The 20,984-nt window shown below is 40.5% G+C and overlaps 3 protein-coding genes across 3 annotated transcripts; 1 reads left to right on the top strand and 2 right to left on the bottom strand.

Moving 5' to 3' along the window:
* Positions 1–888: 888 nt before the first annotated feature.
* On the bottom strand, positions 889–11,782 carry chkb (choline kinase beta). The gene is made up of 11 exons (XM_071911472.2): positions 11,228–11,782; positions 10,283–10,391; positions 9,993–10,106; positions 9,386–9,519; positions 9,071–9,175; positions 6,377–6,435; positions 5,318–5,405; positions 4,956–5,064; positions 2,821–2,927; positions 2,570–2,651; positions 889–2,396 (listed from the first exon to the last, which is right to left on the bottom strand). Exons 1-11 carry the CDS (start codon positions 11,722–11,724, stop codon positions 2,340–2,342), a joined length of 1,461 nt encoding a protein of 486 aa, XP_071767573.1. The 5' UTR covers positions 11,725–11,782; the 3' UTR covers positions 889–2,339.
* A 2,686-nt stretch (positions 11,783–14,468) lies between these two features.
* LOC139921272 (zona pellucida sperm-binding protein 4-like) lies at positions 14,469–16,833 on the bottom strand. The gene is made up of 8 exons (XM_071911473.2): positions 16,476–16,833; positions 16,135–16,319; positions 15,952–16,049; positions 15,576–15,733; positions 15,302–15,494; positions 15,046–15,193; positions 14,869–14,944; positions 14,469–14,566 (listed from the first exon to the last, which is right to left on the bottom strand). Exons 1-8 carry the CDS (start codon positions 16,831–16,833, stop codon positions 14,469–14,471), a joined length of 1,314 nt encoding a protein of 437 aa, XP_071767574.1.
* Positions 16,834–18,750: 1,917 nt separating this feature from the next.
* Positions 18,751–20,984, top strand: LOC139921274 (zona pellucida sperm-binding protein 3-like). The gene is made up of 8 exons (XM_071911476.1): positions 18,751–19,215; positions 19,318–19,436; positions 19,606–19,709; positions 19,849–20,023; positions 20,169–20,286; positions 20,384–20,466; positions 20,545–20,735; positions 20,920–20,984. The coding sequence occupies exons 1-8, from the start codon at positions 18,751–18,753 to the stop codon at positions 20,982–20,984; spliced, it is 1,320 nt and encodes a 439-aa protein (XP_071767577.1).

Raw genomic sequence — 20,984 nt, 5'->3', positions numbered from 1 at the left:
ATTCATCTCACTGACTTGTAAATGCTCTTTTTATCCGTCACCTAACAAGTCTCATTAAGAATCACTTACATTTTGGATCATTTACACTTGGAATCAGATGCGATCATGTTTAGCTCATGATGCCAGTTTAAATGAATGTATGCGATCTGAGCCAGAGGTTATATTAGTGATTGTGAAAACTCGAAAGGTCTAAACTCAAAAGATCCTATAAACCCCTTGCACAACTTCTGTTCCAAGTGAAGTGTTCATTCAGTATTACACAGTAAAGCGTCCATATAAGGCAAGACGACCCCCTAAAGAATTCCGAACGACCACTGCGATAGAAAAGCAGAGCACTGAGCAGTCACTCCAGTCCACGCGCCACCCGCTCGTCTCCCTTTCCCTGCCAGCTCTCACAGTCACGTGCCGTCTGACAGGTCAAATAAACAGCCAAGAAAGCAGCTGTCCAACGCTTTCAAGACCGCATGCCAGTAGAATATGTCTACAGCACAAGCCAAATAAAACAGTGCAAATGCACCGTAACCCTCAATCTCCAACTGAAGAATTCCAGTTTGTTCTGAAGCAGATCCAGTCAGTTGTGAAGCCTTTCTCCTGTCAAGCTAACTGACAGCATGGTTCACAACGATGTCTGAGCAGCCGGTTGTGCTGGACTGGTCTATTCCTGGTTCCTGGAGGTGGGACGACACGTGGCCTTCTTTGCTCTGCTCTGGACGTCATCATAGTGCACTCAAGTTACTTTCCAGATACATGAGAGTACCAAAACTGTATGCGTCACTGAATGAATCCAACATATTTGTAAGGCATCTCATCCATTAAGACATATGTGTTGCCCATCTCCACCTATAGCCTGTGGAAAGGAAGAAGAGGCCTTCGACACAGCTTCACAGCATGTATGTTTATTAGCTTTTAAATTATATTACTCACACTAAGTAGTGCAAAGAGGACCAACAAAATACAGAGCATGGTGCAAAAAAGTTTTAACAGAATGAAACTGTAATGGAAAAACATTCTTTAAAAAACAGCTACAGGTATTCAATGAGGCACAGTTAAGCATCTAACAATCTTCCCTCTGATGAATACACTGACGCTGCTGTGTGTAAAACAAGGATATAAAGACATGAATTAATGGCAGTGCATTTAACCTAACACAAATGAAAGATCGTCTAAATAAATAAAAGAAACACAAAAGGAAATAACAAACAAAACCCCGCTTCTTGTTCAAACGATTGCCAAAGGGAAATAAAGCCGTCATATTTTTTCAGCCCAAATCAATTTTCAATTATTGCTGGATCTAATTCTCAAGACATGCAGTTCAGGTTGATGATTTGTTTTTTATCACGTGCTAAATGGACATTTCGGTGAGACTACTACACGTAGTCTCACTGAGACTACGTGATGCTCACATAAACCAAGTTATAGTTCTTGGTATAAAATGGAAGAAGAACAGAAAAAACTCTGAAAAATACATTAGAATGAGACCAACATGAGATGAAACATAAGAGATGACAAAAGATAACAAGTTAACTTAAATATGAGCACAATTGGTTAAAGCTACAGTAGAAAAATTACATCTACAGAGGCGAAGAGATCCAATACTCCAATACAATACATATTTAAAATGATCTTACAGTTTGTTTCTGCTCTAATGGTGAGATGGACAGTTTTGTGGAATACAGTGATACTGTAGAAATTAGCCCTCATACAACAACTTGTTAAATTAAGGGAAGCCTTTAACTTAACCTTACTGGACCTTTAAATGATAACCGGTGAGAAACATTTTAGCTCAACAGAAAATATGCAGTATATGTATACTGAAAGCAAATGACTATTACAGTAAGATTTATGCTCAGAGATGCCAACAGACGCAACTCTCTGACAAGCTGCGCTGGCCATCACTGACCCATTAACATGCACAGAAAACACACGTAAAGAGTAAACTTCTTTGGACCCTTGATTTAAAAGTGGTCCGAAGAAAAGTGTATCTTAAAAATGGGTGGAATAAAATAAAAAAAATAGTTGAACATCAAGTTGGTGATCGCATAAATGATGAAAAATGAAATTCGCTGAATTTCACAAAATGGGGTTAAGTGCTTTACACTGGATTCCCGGCAGACTGTTTATACTTATGCTATATTCATAAGTGGATGAATGCCTTTCATTACTTGCCATTCCATTCTGTTCCATTACTTGTCAAAAGCAGGGCTGCATAGCATTGGACTTTCCGATAATACATAGTTGAAAAAGGTCAAAGAACGGAAACTAACAAAGAAACATAACGTGTACTCGAAGAATGATAAGGATGGATAAAAATGACAGTACATTCTGATAAGAGGTGGAATTTAGGAGAAGAGCTTTTTTTGCTTGAAGTAGGCATCGAAACGACACTGAGCATAGTCCTGCAACACAAATACCATGTTTTACTGTAAAGAACTGAGGCACGGTGTACCGAAATGAAGCATTAAGTAAATAAAGTAACCAACATTAACGTGTTTCTTGCAGAAATCTAGTCTCTGCAGTTGAGATTTGCATCAAATTGTGACAGAAAGCTCCACCAAAGGTTTCCCCTTACCATGTATCCAAACTCAATCTTCGATATCTTGGCTTGAATGATGGACCACAGCCCCCAGAGGAAGTGCGACGCTAATGCATACCTACAAATCAAGCAAAAAATGACTAGATCAAAACAAAACCATGTTTCCTACCAGCACGAGACGGAGGATTGTAACTTCTCAACATGTACATTTATTGCACAATGTATTGATTCTGACTCCAGTCCTGAATGAAACCATGGTGGTGAATATTTATACCACTATGCCCTACCTGTTAGCCTCAATGATCATCTCCTCCTCGATCTGTGCCTGGTCCTCGTGAACGGGATTCTCAGAGTGTCTTCTCTCTTCCGCCAAATAACTACGGATAAAGTGAAGCTGCAATACAGAGCAAAAAGATTTCACCAACAACAAACGTGTGTTTAACATATGTAGTAAAACTATGACCGAGTTTTATCGCTATTTTACTGAATCTGTGTTGACATTTTTCATGGTATCGTGGGTTTGGCAACGGACTGGTATCTTAAAAAATCTGGAAAAAAGGCAGTTACTGGCGTGAGATGTTTGATCTTTGAGAAACGGTGTAAGGAATACTATTCTTCTCCTGTTCACCCCGTTAAGAGGGCAGTGAACAGATGTCCTTTGGGTCCTGCGTCAGACTGTCTAAACTGGAATAAAAGGGATTCATTTGGTGTAACTGGATGGCTTCATTTGGAAATGTAATGGTGTAGCCTCATATGGTGCATAAGAACATTGTATTTAGCACCGTATCAAGTTGTTGACTCGCTGTCTAAGTTTATCACCAGGTAATTTCTTGATGTGTGTTTGTATGGTATATGATGGGGTGACTCGGTGCTGATTTGTTACATGCTTTTTTGGTTAAAACCTGTGTACACCTGTGTGTCCCTTACAGGACAATAAATATTTGAATATAATCCCTTGATTATTTTCAACTTTATTTCATTGATATCTAACATTTTTGTTAGTTTTATTTAGTTTAATTTAATTTAGTTTAATTAATTTGCATAGCCTGCTGTAATACAGTTATGTGTGTGTATGTGTTAATACACACACGCACAATGCAATTATGCCAAAACAACCTGGAAATAAGTTCTTGCACTGTGTAACATCATAAGTGTGTAACGTTAAGTTCATTTGGATATAAGAAGTGGATTAGAGGAATTTGCAGCTAAAATGTGAAGATTCATAGAAGATTTAAGATTAAAAGATAAATCTTTTAAAGTTCTATTTTCACAATAATCCAATTTTTACTTTATTAGATACTGCTCAATAAAGAACAGGTATGATTTGTAGAAAATCAAGTACTGTACAGAGTTTGATGGCACACAGGCAGAGTAAAGAGCAGTAAAGTATCTCATCCTTGACTGACTGACCTGACTTTAACTCTTGATGACCATGGCACTGTGATTAAAACAAAAGGTGATCAAGCGTTTGCAGTAAGGCTCCCTGAACTTTAAAACATTGCCTGCAGCATAATATGAACAACAACAAACTGTATTTTCTTTACACAACTGAAAGCTCATCTTTATAAACTTGCACAGTGCACTGGGGACAGGCATGTACAAGTGAAAGCAGCATAAAAGCTTTGCACTGTGCCATTTAATGATTGAATTTTTTCAATTTAATTCAAATGTGTAAGAACAACTTTTGTCCACCAGATGGCAATGTGTGGGCAGAACATTTTTAAAACACATTCCCTCGTCTTTAGTCTCGAGTCTAAACCTCTTTTTTTACAGTCTATGGTCTAAACAGCAGGACAGAAAGGCCCTGTCTGAGAATCTCAGGCTAAACGTGATCAGCAAAATCTTAAAATCAACTCTAAACTGAGCTAGTATTCAATGGAGAGATGCAAAATTGGGGATAAAACCGTCCTGCTGCATGACTCAAGCAGAAGGCTTTTGCGATCAGGGCCTTTTACTGTGCAACTATGGAGGAGAAACTTCTGCAGCATCTTTGACTAATGCATCTAATGCCTTTCTTGAAAGGCATTAGATGCATTCTTGTAGGCATTGCCTTTCTTCAGCTCACCAAGGCCTAACGTGGCTACTACCCCTTTAACTTAATACTATGTTTAGTTTTCTATTTAACCTTTTATTTTTATCTCTACTATTTGAATTCTCCTTTTTTTATTTGACAAATTTTTGCCATTTATAATAACATTTTCACATGTACATTGTGCTGTGGCAACACTATTCCAAGCAGAAAGTATATAATAGAGCATTTAACAATTCCATTCTAATTTTGAGTCTTTTGACCCTCCATAAAGATGGAATGAACTCTGTGAATGTCATGAACTAACAATTCAATTGACCTGAGGGAGGATAAGGATTTTGGGTCAGAAGCAGGTAGACACTCTGTATTTGGCTAAAAGGTGTTTAGGCTGACCTGCTGCTCTCTGGTGGGGTAGTTCTCTGGTGTGGCCTTGTAGAAGGGCCACTGGTTGTACGTGTAATCATACATCCACTCACAGAAGTGGTTCCCGAAATCAAAGCCCCTAAAGGAAAGAACATGCAGCATGTTTCAACACACAACAGCACAATCTAGACCGGAGCCAGAAAAACACATTAGAAATGGCTGTTATACTTTTGAGAAACTTGGAAGGCATTCAAACCATTACGTCTTGACAAAAGCCAGTGACATTGTTTTGATTTATGACTCATGTGGTTGTTTTGTTGTATGATTAATTTGATTTGTTAAAAACTAAACCAACCTCACACCATATCTATGACTAAGAGGTCATACTTTACCTGTAGTTGTAGCTGCTGTATTCAAAGTCTATGAGCATGAGTCTATCTGTCGAGGTGTGGTCCCGGTCTTCCAGCATCAGAATGTTGCCTGCAGTGCAAAAACAACAAGTGAGAATCTCCTTCCACACTGTTTAGTCACACCCTGTAATTATGTGGGCAACTCATACCTCAAACTGAAACCACTGTCCACATTAATAATGCTCCGATTGATCGGCAAAAAAACTGTTGTATTTTGACTACAACTTTTTTTTCTCCTTCAAATTACACTATATCAAGCCATTTACTCCCTGTCTGGTCTTATTAACTTATGTTTGTCCATCTGGTATATAATGTGATGTGTTTGGTGATTTTATTGTGTTTTTATATTGTGTGATTTTACTGCATTTATTGTGCTTTGATTTTGTTTTTATTCCAAGTGTTTATTGTGCATTTTTATTGTAAAACCTGTCTGTGAAACGAATTTCCCTGACAGGACAATACAGTTTGGATGGAATTGAGTTGAAACATTATGAGATTGGTGGTCTTTAAATTGAGCCAAACCTATAACATAAAAAATATGAGTCAAATTTCTTTGCACAATGATGAAGGGACTCTAGTGACTCTAGACTCTAATGTACAGTATGGGTTGCTTAGTAACAGAGGCGGAGTAGTTTATATCCCATAAATAAGCTCACCTTAGGTGATGCCTATGTAGAACACAATTCAGAGTTTTCGTACCTACAAACTACCAAAAAACAAACAAACAAAACAACAACTCTAGCATCCCTAGTTCTCATACATATTTGGAATAGATTTTTGGAAGACACTGTAAGACATTCCCAACAATATAAAACTTGAATCTGTGACTGTCACCTCATCTAGTGTACATTAGTGGCTCGTTTTCACCGATAGTATGTTGCATATGAATATGAGCTGTCCCTAAAAATAGCTACAACCCAACCGTCCCCTGACTTATGTAACATGCTGCTCTTCTGGGAAAAGTGACAGTGAAGCCAGAGGGTGGATCAATCGGAGGCATGAGGATGAGGGGAGCGATGACAGGATGGGAGAGATTCTTACCTTCCTGGACGTCGTTGTGACAGAACACCACTGGAGATGGAGTCGCTGCCAGCAACACACTGGGGTAAAGACAGGAGGCAGAGGAACAGAGGGGATGATACAATAAGAGGGCACAGACAGAGAGAGAGAGAGAGAGAGAGAGAGAGAGAGAGAGAGAGAGAGAGAGAGAGTATTGCATTTGCAGATGACCAACCTATTATTCAGTTTGAGAAATGATGCCAAAAGGAAACAGATTTACTTCAGTATAAAAGTCTAGACTTGCTCAAGCATAAAAGCTACACAAGGCAATCAGAGAAAAGTATTTTGGGTTATCAACAGCCCCCACTGTTCTACTCTACTGAGGCAGAAACAGGACGCATTACGTAACACACTTTCCATTTATATTCTGGGAAGCATTGTTAGTGGACACACATGTATGGAGAAATACATGAGATAAGCACCTAACTGTATTAACTCATGTAACTATCCAATATTTTAGCCAGATTATTTGTATAGCAGGTATGAAGGTATGAGACGCAGCATACCATCCAGAGCAGCTGGGCACCCAGTGAGATTGTGCAATATGCTGTTCATGTTTATCACTCAGTCAGCTCCAGTATTGCTCACTTGAAACGTGGCAAATGCAAAGTTCAACATCCAGCATCAACATCTTGCTGAGACCAGGCCAGCTTGCAAGTTACAGCTATACTGATACAAATGTACAGGACTGAGTGAAAGCTGGGGGAGATCATTAACAAATCATATTGCCATCTTTTGAGCAGGGAAACATGACTTGACAGTCAAAATCATCAATATTTATTTGTCAATTAGTGTTTCTTTTTTTTTGTGTCTTTCTCTCACTGTTAATGTCACACTAAGACTAGCTAGATGTGGCTGTAGTTTATGCTGCGTTCATGCAATGTGGGAATAATTAGTTTGTGTTGTCAAGTTCCAAGAGAAAGATCAAACAGAGGTACATTATAAATGCAAGACAGTAAAATGCGCAACTGTAATTACCTCCGCCAAGGAGGTTATGTTTTCGGTGCCGTTTGCTTGTTTGTTTGTCTGTTAGCAGGATTACGGAAAAACTACTACCCGATTTTCATGAAACTTCGTGGAAGGGTGTAGCGTGGGCCAAGGAAGAACCCATTAAACTTTGGAGCGGATCCGGATCCTACTCACGAACAAGCAATAATAGCACGAACCTTGGTCGGAGGTCTGCGCTCTCCAAGTGCCCTTCTAGTTTATATAATGGTAACTGAGCACTGAGTCAAATTATATCATACTGCAGTCACATCAAATCGTTGACCTGCTCAAAGATATGTTTGCTATTTTGAGCTGCGAACTACGTATCAAGATTTGGTGTAGGGGAGGAATTCACATCCCTTGATTTAACCATCAACCAAAAACAAATTTAAGTTCCTCTCTATAGGCTTGATAGTATTTTGCTTAAATCATGGATGTAGGTGACTAAATTCCTGATTGTGAAAAAAAAGCTCTCACTCTAAGTGACTGAGCTGCCTGGAGCATGCTGAGAATGTAGTACCTTGTAGACGTAGAGTGTATCTGCGCGAGTGATAGACACATGCTATCAGATCAGATTACTTTGAGAGCCTCGGATGACCGCAGCAGACAGCCAAGGAATATGCACACAGTGGCCATTACATCTTATATGTCTGCCTCAGTGCCAAACTGGTACACATCATCAAGATAACAATGTTGTCAATGTCAACACAGATAATAAAGAATAAAGTAAGAGGTTGCAACAGCAGACTGGAGAGGCTGTAATCAGAGTTGTAATTATATTCAAGAAAAATAGTACATTTGAGCAAATATCATATTACAAGTTAGCAGCTTCTTCTCCATTCAAATACTTATTTGCAGATTTGAAAATCTTCTCAGTGAATTCAAATTTAGGACAGAGGAGTGGGAATATGTTCAGAGGAGTTTTGCCTCAAGTCATGGAGGCACTGGGACAAAGGTCAGCCATTACAACAGAAACAAAATACAGTAGATCTACTCTCTAAGCTTTATTTCTTTATGCATACACCATCTTCAACTATATCACATTATAGCCTTATTCATGTTATATCAAATCTTTTCATATTAATTACCTCCTTTAACTGCTACTATTAGCATGATCTTGTTCCACCCTATTGCTATTTATTGACAGTCATATCATATCTGTCATGTCTTGTGTTGATGAGATAGTGTGCTTGTCTTACTATTTGTACGTTTTGTCATCACTTAAGCATTTATTGTTGCAAACCAACATGTATCCTTAACCAACTTAACCGTTGGCCTTTCTTGTTAAAGCCCCTGTAGATAGGTTTTGGAAGTTCACTTTCTTTTTGAAATCAGCAAAAGTAATCCCCATGTTGGATGAACAAAAATTAGTAAGATAATGTATGAGAATCGTGTCAATATTGATAGCGCCATTGCTCTGCTATTTGCTTTCAGTAAAGTAAATTTTGTGGCTTCGGGATCTGGCCAATTGAGCAGGAGGACTTCGCTCCGAGCTGTCAATCACCTGTCACTCATTGCCACTGGCAGGGTGGGCAGTAGAGGGAGGGGAGAGGTGGAGCTAGGGGCGTTTGTCTTACCATCTTTCTTCAAACTTACCTGCTGCAGCTTTAAGGCTTCTGTACCCAGGCTAGCCATCCATTTCCTGTAATACACAGTATTTGCCCCTCCCAAGCCAGACCCACAACTCACTGGAGGCTCTCCAGCTCTGCAGGCAGGTCATACTTCATCAGCTTGTTGTACTTTTTCACATGAGCTTCCCGCACAAACTTAAGCTTCATCACTTGATCCATGTATCTGAGGGAAAACAATAGACGAGACAGTACAACGACTTGCCAAAATAAAAACTGACAGTTCCTGTAGTGGTAATGGTCAGATGTATAACTCTCTATGGAGTCTGAGGCATTCTAACAGTGTGTGTGAGGGAGAGGGTGTGTATAAGAAAGAAAGAGAGAGAGAGAAATATAAAGAGAAAGAGAGAAAGATAAAAAACCAAGGTGTTCTCACCTGTCAATAGTCCCAAACAGCCACTTGGGCTCTTTGTTAAAGGGCATCACCATTTCATGGAAACGCACCATCTTGGTGGCAATCTCAGCTGAGATGGATGGGTCTGAAAGTTGATCTGTACGCATACGGTTATTCTGGAAAAATAGGTTGAGAGACATAGAAATCACTCATTTCCACAAAAGGCAGCCTTTATACTGTGCCTTAGATCAACAGCTATGGCTTCTAAATCTTCACAAATTTGAAAACGCTACACAGACAACTTAAAGCTATTGTTTAATATTGTAAAGTGGTGTTTCCAAAGCAAAGTAATGCACTTCTTTTAATGAAAGCACTTGACTGAATACAGAAAATGTTTTACTTAGAAAGCAAACTTTAATAGTTTCAGACAAAGACTCTTCTGTGCTATCATAGAAAGCTTAGGGTTCATGTGACAGATGAGAAGTGTCTAATGAAAGCCAAGGGCACTGAAATTCAAGGACACAGCAGCATATCACGTTTCAACACACAGATAAAACACATGTTAACGTAGCTTGCTTGAACAAGACAGTGGTATGAGGCAAGAGAGAGAAAGCATGAGAGCATGTGTCTGTGTGTGTGTGCGTCATACCGGAAGGTACTGTTCTAAGCGTCCCTCTGGAAAGATGCCGTACAGCCTTGGCCCTAGAGTTCGTTCTGCCAGGATTGCAAACATCACACTCTCCAACACCAGAGAGTCCACTCCCTGTGTCACAGAGACAGACACACAGACACATGCAGGCACACACAGTCTGTTGATGTTTTTCGTTTCTTCCACACACCGATGAGAAGAGCAATGATGCTCCCCATCGATAAATACACACAAACACAGACATTCATGGACAAACGGGACTTCTCTAATAACCAGCGAGACAGACGAACCTGTAGGATGGCGCCATAGATTCGGAGCAGCACCATGCGAGGTTCCTCCCCCATGGAGGGCACATGGTCAGGCAGACTACACAGGTACAGCAGATTACTCAGTCCACCACTGCAAACAGCAAAACACCAGTGTTATCACATCTGAGCAAAGGTGGCCTGATCGGGTGGTATCCAGCCATAAAGACATGTCAGAAAGATACCGGTCAAGTTATTACTGCCGATGTCAGTATGTTCTGTTTTATCCACTCTGGCAATTACAGAAAGGCTTGGCAAAGTCATTAGCCAAATCCTTGGTGTCAACGCACACACAAACAGGTTAGTTAGGTTGCTTTATTTCATCAGGTCCTTACGAAAATAAATAGTAAGCATACATGTTAGGGGGATACTATACAGTTATCCCAGAAACACTTTAAAATATTGTGCAGCTGTTATAGGTGCACAAATTAGTTTTACAACAGAAAATCCCATAGTAATAACACAGGAGATAAAACATACATATATACTATATATATATATATATATATATATATATATATATATATATATATACACATATATATATACACACACACACACACACATACACAAATATACACACACACATACAGTAGGCTATATACGTATATGTATGTGTGTGTGTGTGCGTAGATATATATCATAGTATCATATCAAGTACCAGAAGAGTCACTATAAACTCATTATTGAGTACCATGGACACACTATAAGTAACCAAAGCAATATTATTGAAAAATTAAAGTGATACCAATGGTGATAAATGACTATAAAGTATGATAAGGTCACTATAAACTCAGTAGTGACATGAACTCCAGCCTAAATCTCTATGAGATTATTCTAGGGAAATTCTGGTGATTATCTGGTGATTTCTCTGAACTATGGCATCGTCGCAGCTAGTCTGTCAATTCAACGGTAGCTACAGTTCATTACCTGACGATGCTGATCTGGAAATCCGCCTCTTGGAGGGTCTTCCATGACCCAGACAGGAAGTCGCGGCACCACGTAAACGCCCTGCCCTTGGTGTCCCGGTCGACCTCCTCGGTTCGCCCATCCCGGTAGGACTCTGCCTCCGAGTCGTCGCCCCCGTTGGGTCCCACCTGGGGACTCGGGGCTCTCAAGTTGCTCTCGTTAACGCAAACGAGGGTGTCTGCTGTCCTTTTCTTTTCCACCGGAGGACCGGTGTCTTCTGTTGTAACAGTAGGAATGCTGTTGGAAACCCCTGGCTTGTCTGTTTGGCCCAAGCCCCCCACGCCAATACTGCCGGTCACATTTTGACTCGTCTGCATCGTGAGTTTTCTGGCAAACAGTAAGGGATGACCGGTCTGAAATGTCGTCTGTAAGCGGCAGGCGCCTGCAGTCAAATGCAGTTCGCTGGTAAAGCTAGCTAACCGGAATAGCCTGACATAGCGGGATGGTGTGAATCGCATGGGAAGCGACTGATAACGGCAGTTGTAATATTGTAATCAGATTCCTAATACACCTCCTGTTTGCATGCTCAACGGGTGATTTTGTCATCCTATTTGGATTTAGCCAAACTGGCGTGTCTAAGATCCAACCAGTATTCGCTTCCGTGTTCATAGGGAATAGCTATTGGTCTTTCTTTGCTAGGCCACGCCCACTGTACACTGAAGGTTTCTGGGAAATACATTACACCGTGTTTTCAGCCAGCATCAACAGTAGACTGACGAAATTGTTCAGTTATTCTGCAACAGCTAAGAGGAATTAACTATTGTTAGGTACGACAAATGATTTAAAAACGCACGACACTTAGGGAGCAACACGCTCATGTATTAAGAAAAGTAAATTAAAAAAAAAAAAAGAAAACAAAAAAAACCTCTTCTTTCGTTCTAAACAATCACAAAATTATTAAACTCCATCAAATCGTCTCACCTAATATGGACTCGTAGCAGTTAAATAAAAAAAACTTTAGTTATTATAGAGATTGACCCTGGAACCCTTTGGTCATATTGGTTGTTCTATCAAATCCTTTGGGAGAGACACTCGTGCACACTTTATTACATATGCACACACTTTTTTGTTAAACATATTTACAATAATACTACATTTCAACTGAAACATAATAAATTAGATCATCAATGTTTTGTTGTCCTCTATGCCCAATCTATTCATCTCATCATTTAGTATAGTCCTGATGTTTTCTAAGACCATAACCAAATGACTTGTAACACCTTTCTACTCCAAACCCTTTGTTGTCTCAATGGGTGATCAGAGATGTTGTCTGTATCCCTGTCACAGAAAAACCCTTACAGATCTTACATTATTTGCCAAGACACAACTGGCAAGCATGTAACTAACGCTACAGTAGTTTTTACTTGTTACTACACTGGTTTAAAAGTCCTAAAATACTGCATGCCTGGATTATTTATCAACATACATGGCACATAACCTGGGGCCCTGGACCAGCAAGGGCCCCCAAAAGCCACAGTTTCATATGGGAATAAATTTGCAATATCTCATTAATTTCACAAAGTGTGCCCATGCAGGCATCATTATGGGAAAACAACTAGTATTCCTAAAGATCCTAAAGTTTAGAAGGCTACAGTGCGAATAGCTCTATATAATATAGGATATATAACAGGAATATTATAGTTGCACCAGCATACTAGATAGTGTCCGGTGCTCTGTTTTGTTTCCTTGTGTTTTATTTTGTTGCATACTGTATCATATTGTTTTGTGATTGATTGTTTATTATGTGTCTTCCTAGGTTCTTTGAATGATGACAAACTTTGTTCTTCTGTCTATAAAGGTTTATTCATGCAGCATGGAGAGAGGTAGGTAGTTTTCTCTGGAGAATAATGTTAGTTGTACAGCTTATAAGTGAAACAAACAAGTCAGCCTTGAGCAATGAGACAAAGTAGCATCCTTCCCAATGGATAGTTTATCAGACCGGGTACAACCAGTTTGTACTCCTCCAACAGACAATCATACATGACACGTGAAATACATGTGATCATTATAAGACTATAAGACATTATAAGAAAAGCAGATAAAGGTTAACTCTTTCAGCGCCAAATGTAAAATTATTCCACAATTAGTTTCTTGTTTTCTGTAAAGTCCTTTGAAACATGTTTTGTGATGAAGGGCTATATAAATAAACTTGGCTTGATACCATAAAAGACACAATTTTGTTTGTGTGTGGTAACTAGGCTAATGGCAGAGAGACACTTCCCCAAAAATGATAGTTTTGCGGATTTTCAGGGAGTTTTGGGAACTATTTTTAAAACCTTTCCTGGTAACTTAGACAGAGGGATTGTGATTTCGTCTGATGACCTCTCATAACATCTTAATGTTCAGATTTTTACTATGAAGCTCTATCAACAAAATGAGCCCAGTGGATAGCGAGGAATAACACCACTCACATGCTGTGTGTTATTGTAATCTAAAACGAAATCCTCTTTAAATATTAATGACAGTCACCAGAGTCCGCCGCAGGACTGCACAAAGGCCTTGCAGTTGGGTTTGTCCCCAACGCTGGTCCTATAAAATGAGACACTGTCCCTTTAGACTGATCCTTAGATTGATCCTCTGGATGGAAATTATGTTGTGTTGTGATATACACTACCAGTCAAAAGTTCGGACACATGCATTTTTCTTTATTTTTACTGTTTTTCATATTTTATAATAATAGCAAAGACATCAAAACTATGAAATAACACAAATGGAATTATGCAGTGACCCAAAAAGTGTTAAACAAATCAAATCTATATCTATACTATATTTTAGATTCTTTAAAGTAGCCGCCCTTTGCCTTGGAAAGGCAAAGGCATTGGAAAGAAATTCATACATAGATTTCAACTTCACTATTTATATTTGTCTAAAAAACAAATTTCAATCATTTAAGCATAAGCCTTTAGATCAAAATGTCTTCCAAGATAATGAAAAACATAATAAACTCAATCAGGTGTGTCCAAACTTTTGACTGGTAGTGTATTCATATATTCATTTTCTGAAGTATCAGTGATGTAAGTGTTTATAGGCTGTGTATCCTATGAGGTCATTGCCCCAACAACATATCTCCCATGCAATGTATGAGATCAGACACAACACATTCAAGGACTTGAAGATTTATTTGATAATTCATCACATTTCAGTAAGCATTGTGAACAGAGGTTTCATGATAACAAAGCTCTGATTGGATGTTATTACTGAATTAGGACGTCACGCTGTCATCAATCATGATAATCTCCTTACTGGTAACCAAGGTGCTCTCAGTCCTTGCAGTCTGGACAGCAGCACCAATATCTCTCCCTGTACAGAGGATGTGGGACAGGTCAGTTGCCATCAGACTTAGGGTTAAGTAAGACACAGAATGTGGATTGAGAACATCAGGTGTCCATTGCTCTTTCTGGTGGAGATATGTCAGGCTATAAGGGCTATTCTTCATCTTATACCACAAACTATGCCTTTCCTATATAACACTATAACACTATAACAAACAGCATCTATCTACCAGCACTACTATCAGCTCAGTCAAAATTAAAGGTAACAGGCCTCAAGACAAACAGCTTGTAGGGGTTTTATATCAAAATACTGAATACTGTATTACTCACTCTTTCTGAAGCACCTAGGTTCACAGTTGTTTGAGGCAGAAGGCTGGCACACAGCTGCGTTGCAGTGGATAAACACCTGGGCAAAACCAAGTGAATTGTTTGAAAATATGCTCATAAAGTGATTAAAAACAAAAAAAAATCATTTTACCTTTTTCCTTAATCAATTGGATGTCATACCTTTCCCTTCAGGGGGCTCAAAGTTGTCTGATCTACAAAAGTGAACATCTTGAAAATGAAACGCCTGTGGTGGGTTGGGAACAGGAGTCCTGATGAGGCACTCGTATGGGCCAAGGTGGTCTGGTAACGGTCGTCAAGGTAGGGGCATCTGGGACGGGAGGAGACAGGGAGGAAGAAGGAGCGGCAATGACTCGGCACAAATCTTGCTGTTGTATAGCATAAAAAAATCATCATGTATCTCACTTCTGACTCTTACCCGTCAATCAGCAGGTCCCACTGAGGAAGACTGTAGGGATTGCCGTCGCAGGTTGCCCAGCAGTGTCCGAGAGTCAGGACAATATTGGGATCGGTCCTGTCCAGCATTCGTACCTCCACGTAGACAGGATCCCTCAGGACCTTCGTGACAGGGTAGTCGCCATCGGTGTAGAAGGAGCTGTAGGCCACCTCCTCTGCACGAAGACAAAGATCGATTGGTTACACAGTCACTGCCAAAGGAGAAAAACTGTCAAAAATAGCTTCTTCACACTGACCTTCGGCACATCCCTTGGTGGTACACTGTCCGTTGGCCAGCCTGAGCTCCACACGCAGGGGTCCAGCAGCTGCAACCGGGGGTGGTGGAGGAACCAAGTTCACCTCAACGACCAGAGCCATAACTGTGGTGCCAATATATTTACACTGGAAAAGCAGCCTGGGGAAAACAATATGCTCTATGGTCAGTCAGTGGTTCAATCAAGTGTTTATTGTCACATTTTGCAAATGTGAAAAGGACAAATAATATGTATATTCTTTGCAGTTTGTTTTAACTGATTTGAGTACCAGTTGAGTCGGGTTTGCCAAGATAAATCACAATGCTGATCTCATGCAGAACCATAATCTTAACATTTGGTGACTGAAAAAAACACTTACTCATAGAAGCTGTCCCTGGTAATGGCTCCATTGGGCCCGACTGCCACTTCATATGAGGAGGACATCCTGTTCTCATAGATTATAACACCAGGCTCTTCCTACAGTAAGATGAGTAGTATTTCAGTCTTTGTTGCTACCTTACAGGAAAAATCAGATCAAAGAGTGACTCAAGTAAGACCCTACCGTCATGACAGTACCGCAGGCAGTGACAGGGAACTGGTAGATAGCAAACGCTGAAGTGGTGCCGACAGGAGCGCAGCCTTGACCATCTCCAAGAAGAGAGACTGACTCCAGATCAATGTTGGGCAGAGTGGCGTCTCTGGCCACCACCACAATGAACTGGGCGTCCTTGGTGCACTGGACAGTCACTGGGAACAACAAAATGGAAAGCAATGACCAGTGCTCATGCTATACTCTCTCAACATCTTCAACATCGTCACAGCAAAATATCAATAAACCTGTGATTCAAGCTACAACATTTAGGGTTTGAACAAAGACAAAAAAACAACAAGAGAAATACTTACCAGCTTTGCCATAATAGCACATGCGTCCATCAAAGCAGCAGTTGATAGTATTACAATCTGCAGCAGAGATGTCTTCAGGCCCGCACTGTATCTTGTAGTTATTGTCGACCTCGCAGGTGTGAAATGATTCTGTACTAGGGTGCTTTGTGTGCTGTGTAGTCTGCTGGGGATTCTGTGGCGGCACATAATTTTGGGATGGATGCTGTGTCTTCTGAGGGGTCTTCGCTGGAGCTGGAGGTGTGTACTTTGGCTGCTGAGGCGGCTGGATCTTCTGGGTCTGCTTGAAAAATTGAGCATCAGACAGACAGCCAAGCACGGCTACTGCGACAAGGCAAACAGAGGTCCACTTCATCGCCATGGCTTCACAGCGAAAAGTGATCCACAAAGTTCACCAGATGCTGTGAAAAATGTGGCGAAAGGGTGCCGACTTTTATAATGGATGGGTCATGTTGACTTGTTGGTAAACCACACCCCATTTGCTGGCCACAGCTGCCAATCAAACACCCTGGTTATTGGTTGGTCTCTGGTGGAGCACTAGAACAGATGAAGGATAATGCCAAAAAAGTAACTTTGTACAAAACTTTTCCTTATACCTACAGTGATTTCACAGAGATACTGAATTATTTGTAGACACTAAGCAGACTTAACGTATACATGAACATGTAGTAATTAATATCTACATCTTTACATGCTACAGGGTAGCCACTGATTGTTATTGACACTGAATGGACAAATGTCATGTGTACATGAGTACACTTGTTTGAACAACTTCAAAACCTTCAAAGGGTCTTGATGACCTACACTGTGCAGGTCACACTGGACTTCAGCAGGGTGCAGAAGGTCATACAGCACGGCCAATCAAAACAAATCCCTCTTATCTGTACGTGCATTTTGACATGGTTAAAAATCTAAATGATCACAAAACTTCATCTTAGCCCAAGATTCTTGTGTGAGACTTAAATTATTCTAATTTGTCTAGCTTCCAGGAAAACAATATGTTTGTTGGGTAGGTGGTCTGTATGTAGGACTGTGTGGGATGCTAGGGATTACCCTTAATAGTCGAGGTACCCCTTTAGAATGATGTAACAGGCAAAATCTTAGAGGTAATTGTATTCATTTATTTATATCCCATCGAAACCTCCTTACACACACCCTTAATCGTAACTCCTTACTTTCTAATTTAATGAAAAATTCAGGGAGACAGGAACTTTTCCAATAATTTCCACTTAATAACCCTGTAAACCATGCACAAAAGGCATGAAAAAAAATCCCTTAATTACTAGTGTCTCTGTGAACCCATCCATGAATAAATCCCTTATAAACCCATGATTTTTTTAAAACTATGTTATCTTTAATGGATAATTAATGTTTATGTAATGGAGAAATTAAGGACATTTCAGGGATAAAATTAAGGGGTTTGGTTTCATAGTGATACCTCAACAGTCATCCCACAATCTTGAATCAAGATTGTACTGAAACATCTCCACAGGACTCTAGTAGATATGAACAAGAGGGGAATGGGTAGGTTGGACTGAGTGAGCACCTTGCTGATTTTGTTCATGCCACTGCATGATGAATGTACAGTAGTACAAGTTATACCTCATGAAATCGTCTGACCAGACATTTTAGCCAACTGATGATGCTCAACAGATACTGTTTGCAGTCACATCGACTTGCACCCCTTGACAAAATGTACTTTGGTAAAATAGTTTGACATGTCACATTTAGGGCAAACAGACCTAACTCAGGGTCAAGATAACTTATGAGTATTCGTTGGCCGAATGTTTAGATAACTTTTTCTACCCAGCTTGAATAAGTTTAAGAAAACAATGTCACTTATTTTTTGATGTCAAGTTATGTACACTTTGTGGAATTACACTAAAATACCAAAAATACAGGGATTCATGTAATTTGGTACCTCACAGTAGATTTGCATTTCATCGCATGAGTTCCTTGGTGTGTAAAAGGCCACTTGTATTCAATCTCTTAGCATACTCTCAATTTATGCATTTCAAAACAAAAATCTATTTTAACAAATCTAATAAATGTGAAAGTTTATGCAGATGTCTCCTCAGAGCTGTAGGCAATGTGATGTCATAGCTTTTACAGCTGCAACCATTTCATTGGCTAAGGTCTACACTCCTCAAATCTGGTGGGGAATGGCCAACAGAGGGGTAGGGAATGTCATGCAAATAAACAGGCTCACTTCATTATAAAAGCAGGTGCGCGCTTTCCACTTTCCTCACAGCATCAGGTCACTTGTTGTTGTGAAGCCATGGTGATGAAGTGGACTGCTCTGTGCCTTGTGGCTGTGGCCATGCTTGGCGGCTTCTGTGATGCTTTTACTAATTCCTATGACGCAAAGCCCGTGCCGCCCAGATACCAGAAGCCCGGACCACCTGCGAGACAAGAGCCCAGCAAACAAGTGCCTAAGGATCCCTCACAGGTCAAGCAGGGATTTGAGACTCCACTCACCTGGTCTTTCCCTGAAGATCCCAAGCCTGAGCCCCAGCCTGAGGTGTCAGTTGAGCTGAGGCATCCCGTCCCTGCTGTCACTGTGGCTGTTGAGTGCAGGGAGACAGTTGCTCATGTGGAAGTCAAGAGGGATATGTTCGGGATAGGCCAATTCATCAATGCTGCTGACCTCACGCTGGGAACCTGCGGTGTTGTGGGGGAGGACAATGCTGCTCAAGTGTTAATTTACGAAGCTGAACTGCATGAATGTGGCAGCAGATTAATGGTAGGCACACTGATAATGCTAATGACTACAACAAACTGAACAAGGGAAAATATGTTCAAGTATAAAGCTATTTGTTTGTACCGATATTGATCTCTTTTCCAGATGACCGAGGAAGCCATCATCTACTCCTTCACTCTGAACTACAATCCCCAACCTTTGGGCGGTGCCCCTGTGGTGAGGACCAGCAGCGCTGCTGTCATTGTGGAGTGCCACTATCCCAGGTGTGTAGAGCATCAATATCGACAAATAGACAAAAAAAATTCCTAGAATTATGTGGCAAAACAGATCCTGTAAATATCGAATCTAAAGTATACTGCCAACTGCAGATTTATGTTGCTCTGAGGATGAACCTTTTCTGCATTGTAAGGAAATATGTTTAATCATCTATAGGAAGCACAATGTGAGCAGCCTTCCCCTTCTCCCCCTCTGGAATCCATTCTCTGCGACCAAGGTGGCAGAGGAGTTCCTATACTTCACTCTGAAACTCATGACTGGTGGGTAAAAGAATTACATATACCAGTTGGGTTTTTTTTAAATAAGGGAATTTAAAATCACTGTTAAAAAAAATCTTCCTATTTTCAATTAACTATATATTTGGCAGCATTACTAAAATTTCATTATTTCTTGGCACAGATGACTTCCAATATGAGAGGCCAATCCACCAGTATTTCCTGGGAGACATAATTAATGTCGAGGCTACCGTCAAGCAGTACTTCCACATCCCCCTCCGTGTCTACGTGGACAGCTGTGTGGCCACCATAGTACCTGACATGAATAGCCCCGGCTATAAATTCATTGAGAACCATGGGTAAGATCGTTTTTTGGGATAAGAGTTAATTGGGATTGTTATTCCAAGTGACAATATGCTTTGCTTCAGTCAGATTACCACAAACACCAAAGCATTTTCGCCCAACTATAATGTGATTTTCTAACCAGTGTTTCCCTGGATGCAGATGTTTGGTTGATGCTAGGGTCACAGGCTCTGCCTCCAAGTTCATGCCTCGTTCTGCTGAGAACAAGCTTCAGTTCCAGTTGGAGGCCTTTAGGTTCCAGGGCGCAGACAGCGGCGTGGTAGGGATCTTCAAGACTGTTTCAATGTTTTCTGCTTCACATCAGATGTAGCAACATCAGCTCTAACAATGGCCCAAACTCTGATTTATTCCAACAGATCTATATCACCTGCCACTTGAAAGCATCATCTGCTGCCCACCCCATTGATAATGAACACAGAGCTTGTTCCTACATTAACGGGTGAGTGTGTGTTAATAAACAAGTTTGATTGGAGAATTTATATGGTATTTATTGCTCTGTATCTCTCTTCTTCCCAAGGTGGAAGGAGGCCAGTGGAGCTGACGGAGCTTGTGGCTCCTGTGACTCGATGTCATATCCCCCAGTTGCCCCTGGAAAAGGCTCCAGCGGCTCCAGCGGCTCCAGCGGCTCCAGCGGCTCCAGCAATTGGGGCGGATCTTCTCTGTCTGCTCCAAGGAAGATCCGTGATGTGTCCCAGGTTCCAACTGAAGGTATGTTATATGTGAAGACAGAACTTTCTAGAAATAGATGGAAAACAAAAGAAAATTGCACAGTTGCTATATTACAGTATGTCATCAGAGGTGAAGTTATCTTACAAAGCCATCTTAAAGTGTTAAAGTGACAACTACAGTGGTGCATAGATGTACTAAATGAACGCCTATCTTCCCTTCTCAGTTTTTGAATGGGAAGGTGATGTCACTCTGGGTCCCATCCCCATTGGAGAGAAGGTGATTGCATAA

Source organism: Centroberyx gerrardi, chromosome 4, assembly GCF_048128805.1.
Source record: "Centroberyx gerrardi isolate f3 chromosome 4, fCenGer3.hap1.cur.20231027, whole genome shotgun sequence".
Taxonomy (NCBI): Eukaryota; Metazoa; Chordata; class Actinopteri; order Beryciformes; family Berycidae; genus Centroberyx; species Centroberyx gerrardi.
The sequence above is the reverse complement of the archived record's forward strand: the minus strand, read 5'-3'. Positions and strand labels throughout refer to the sequence as shown.

Coding starts and splice junctions, on each gene's coding strand:
- chkb (XM_071911472.2), bottom strand. CDS start 11,724: ATGCGATTCACACCATCCCGCTATGTCAGGCTATTCCGGTTAGCTAGC. Junction 2,652..2,820: donor ATGATCATTGAGGCTAACAG/GTAGGGCATAGT, acceptor CTTGATTTGTAG/GTATGCATTAGCGTCGCACT. Junction 2,397..2,569: donor AGATTGAGTTTGGATACATG/GTAAGGGGAAAC, acceptor TTTGTGTTGCAG/GACTATGCTCAGTGTCGTTT.
- LOC139921272 (XM_071911473.2), bottom strand. CDS start 16,833: ATGGCGATGAAGTGGACCTCTGTTTGCCTTGTCGCAGTAGCCGTGCTT. Junction 15,734..15,951: donor ACCAGGGACAGCTTCTATGA/GTAAGTGTTTTT, acceptor TGTTTTCCCCAG/GCTGCTTTTCCAGTGTAAAT. Junction 15,495..15,575: donor CACCAAGGGATGTGCCGAAG/GTCAGTGTGAAG, acceptor GTCTTCGTGCAG/AGGAGGTGGCCTACAGCTCC.
- LOC139921274 (XM_071911476.1), top strand. CDS start 18,751: ATGGTGATGAAGTGGACTGCTCTGTGCCTTGTGGCTGTGGCCATGCTT. Junction 19,710..19,848: donor CACTCTGAAACTCATGACTG/GTGGGTAAAAGA, acceptor TTCTTGGCACAG/ATGACTTCCAATATGAGAGG. Junction 20,736..20,919: donor GTCCCAGGTTCCAACTGAAG/GTATGTTATATG, acceptor TTCCCTTCTCAG/TTTTTGAATGGGAAGGTGAT.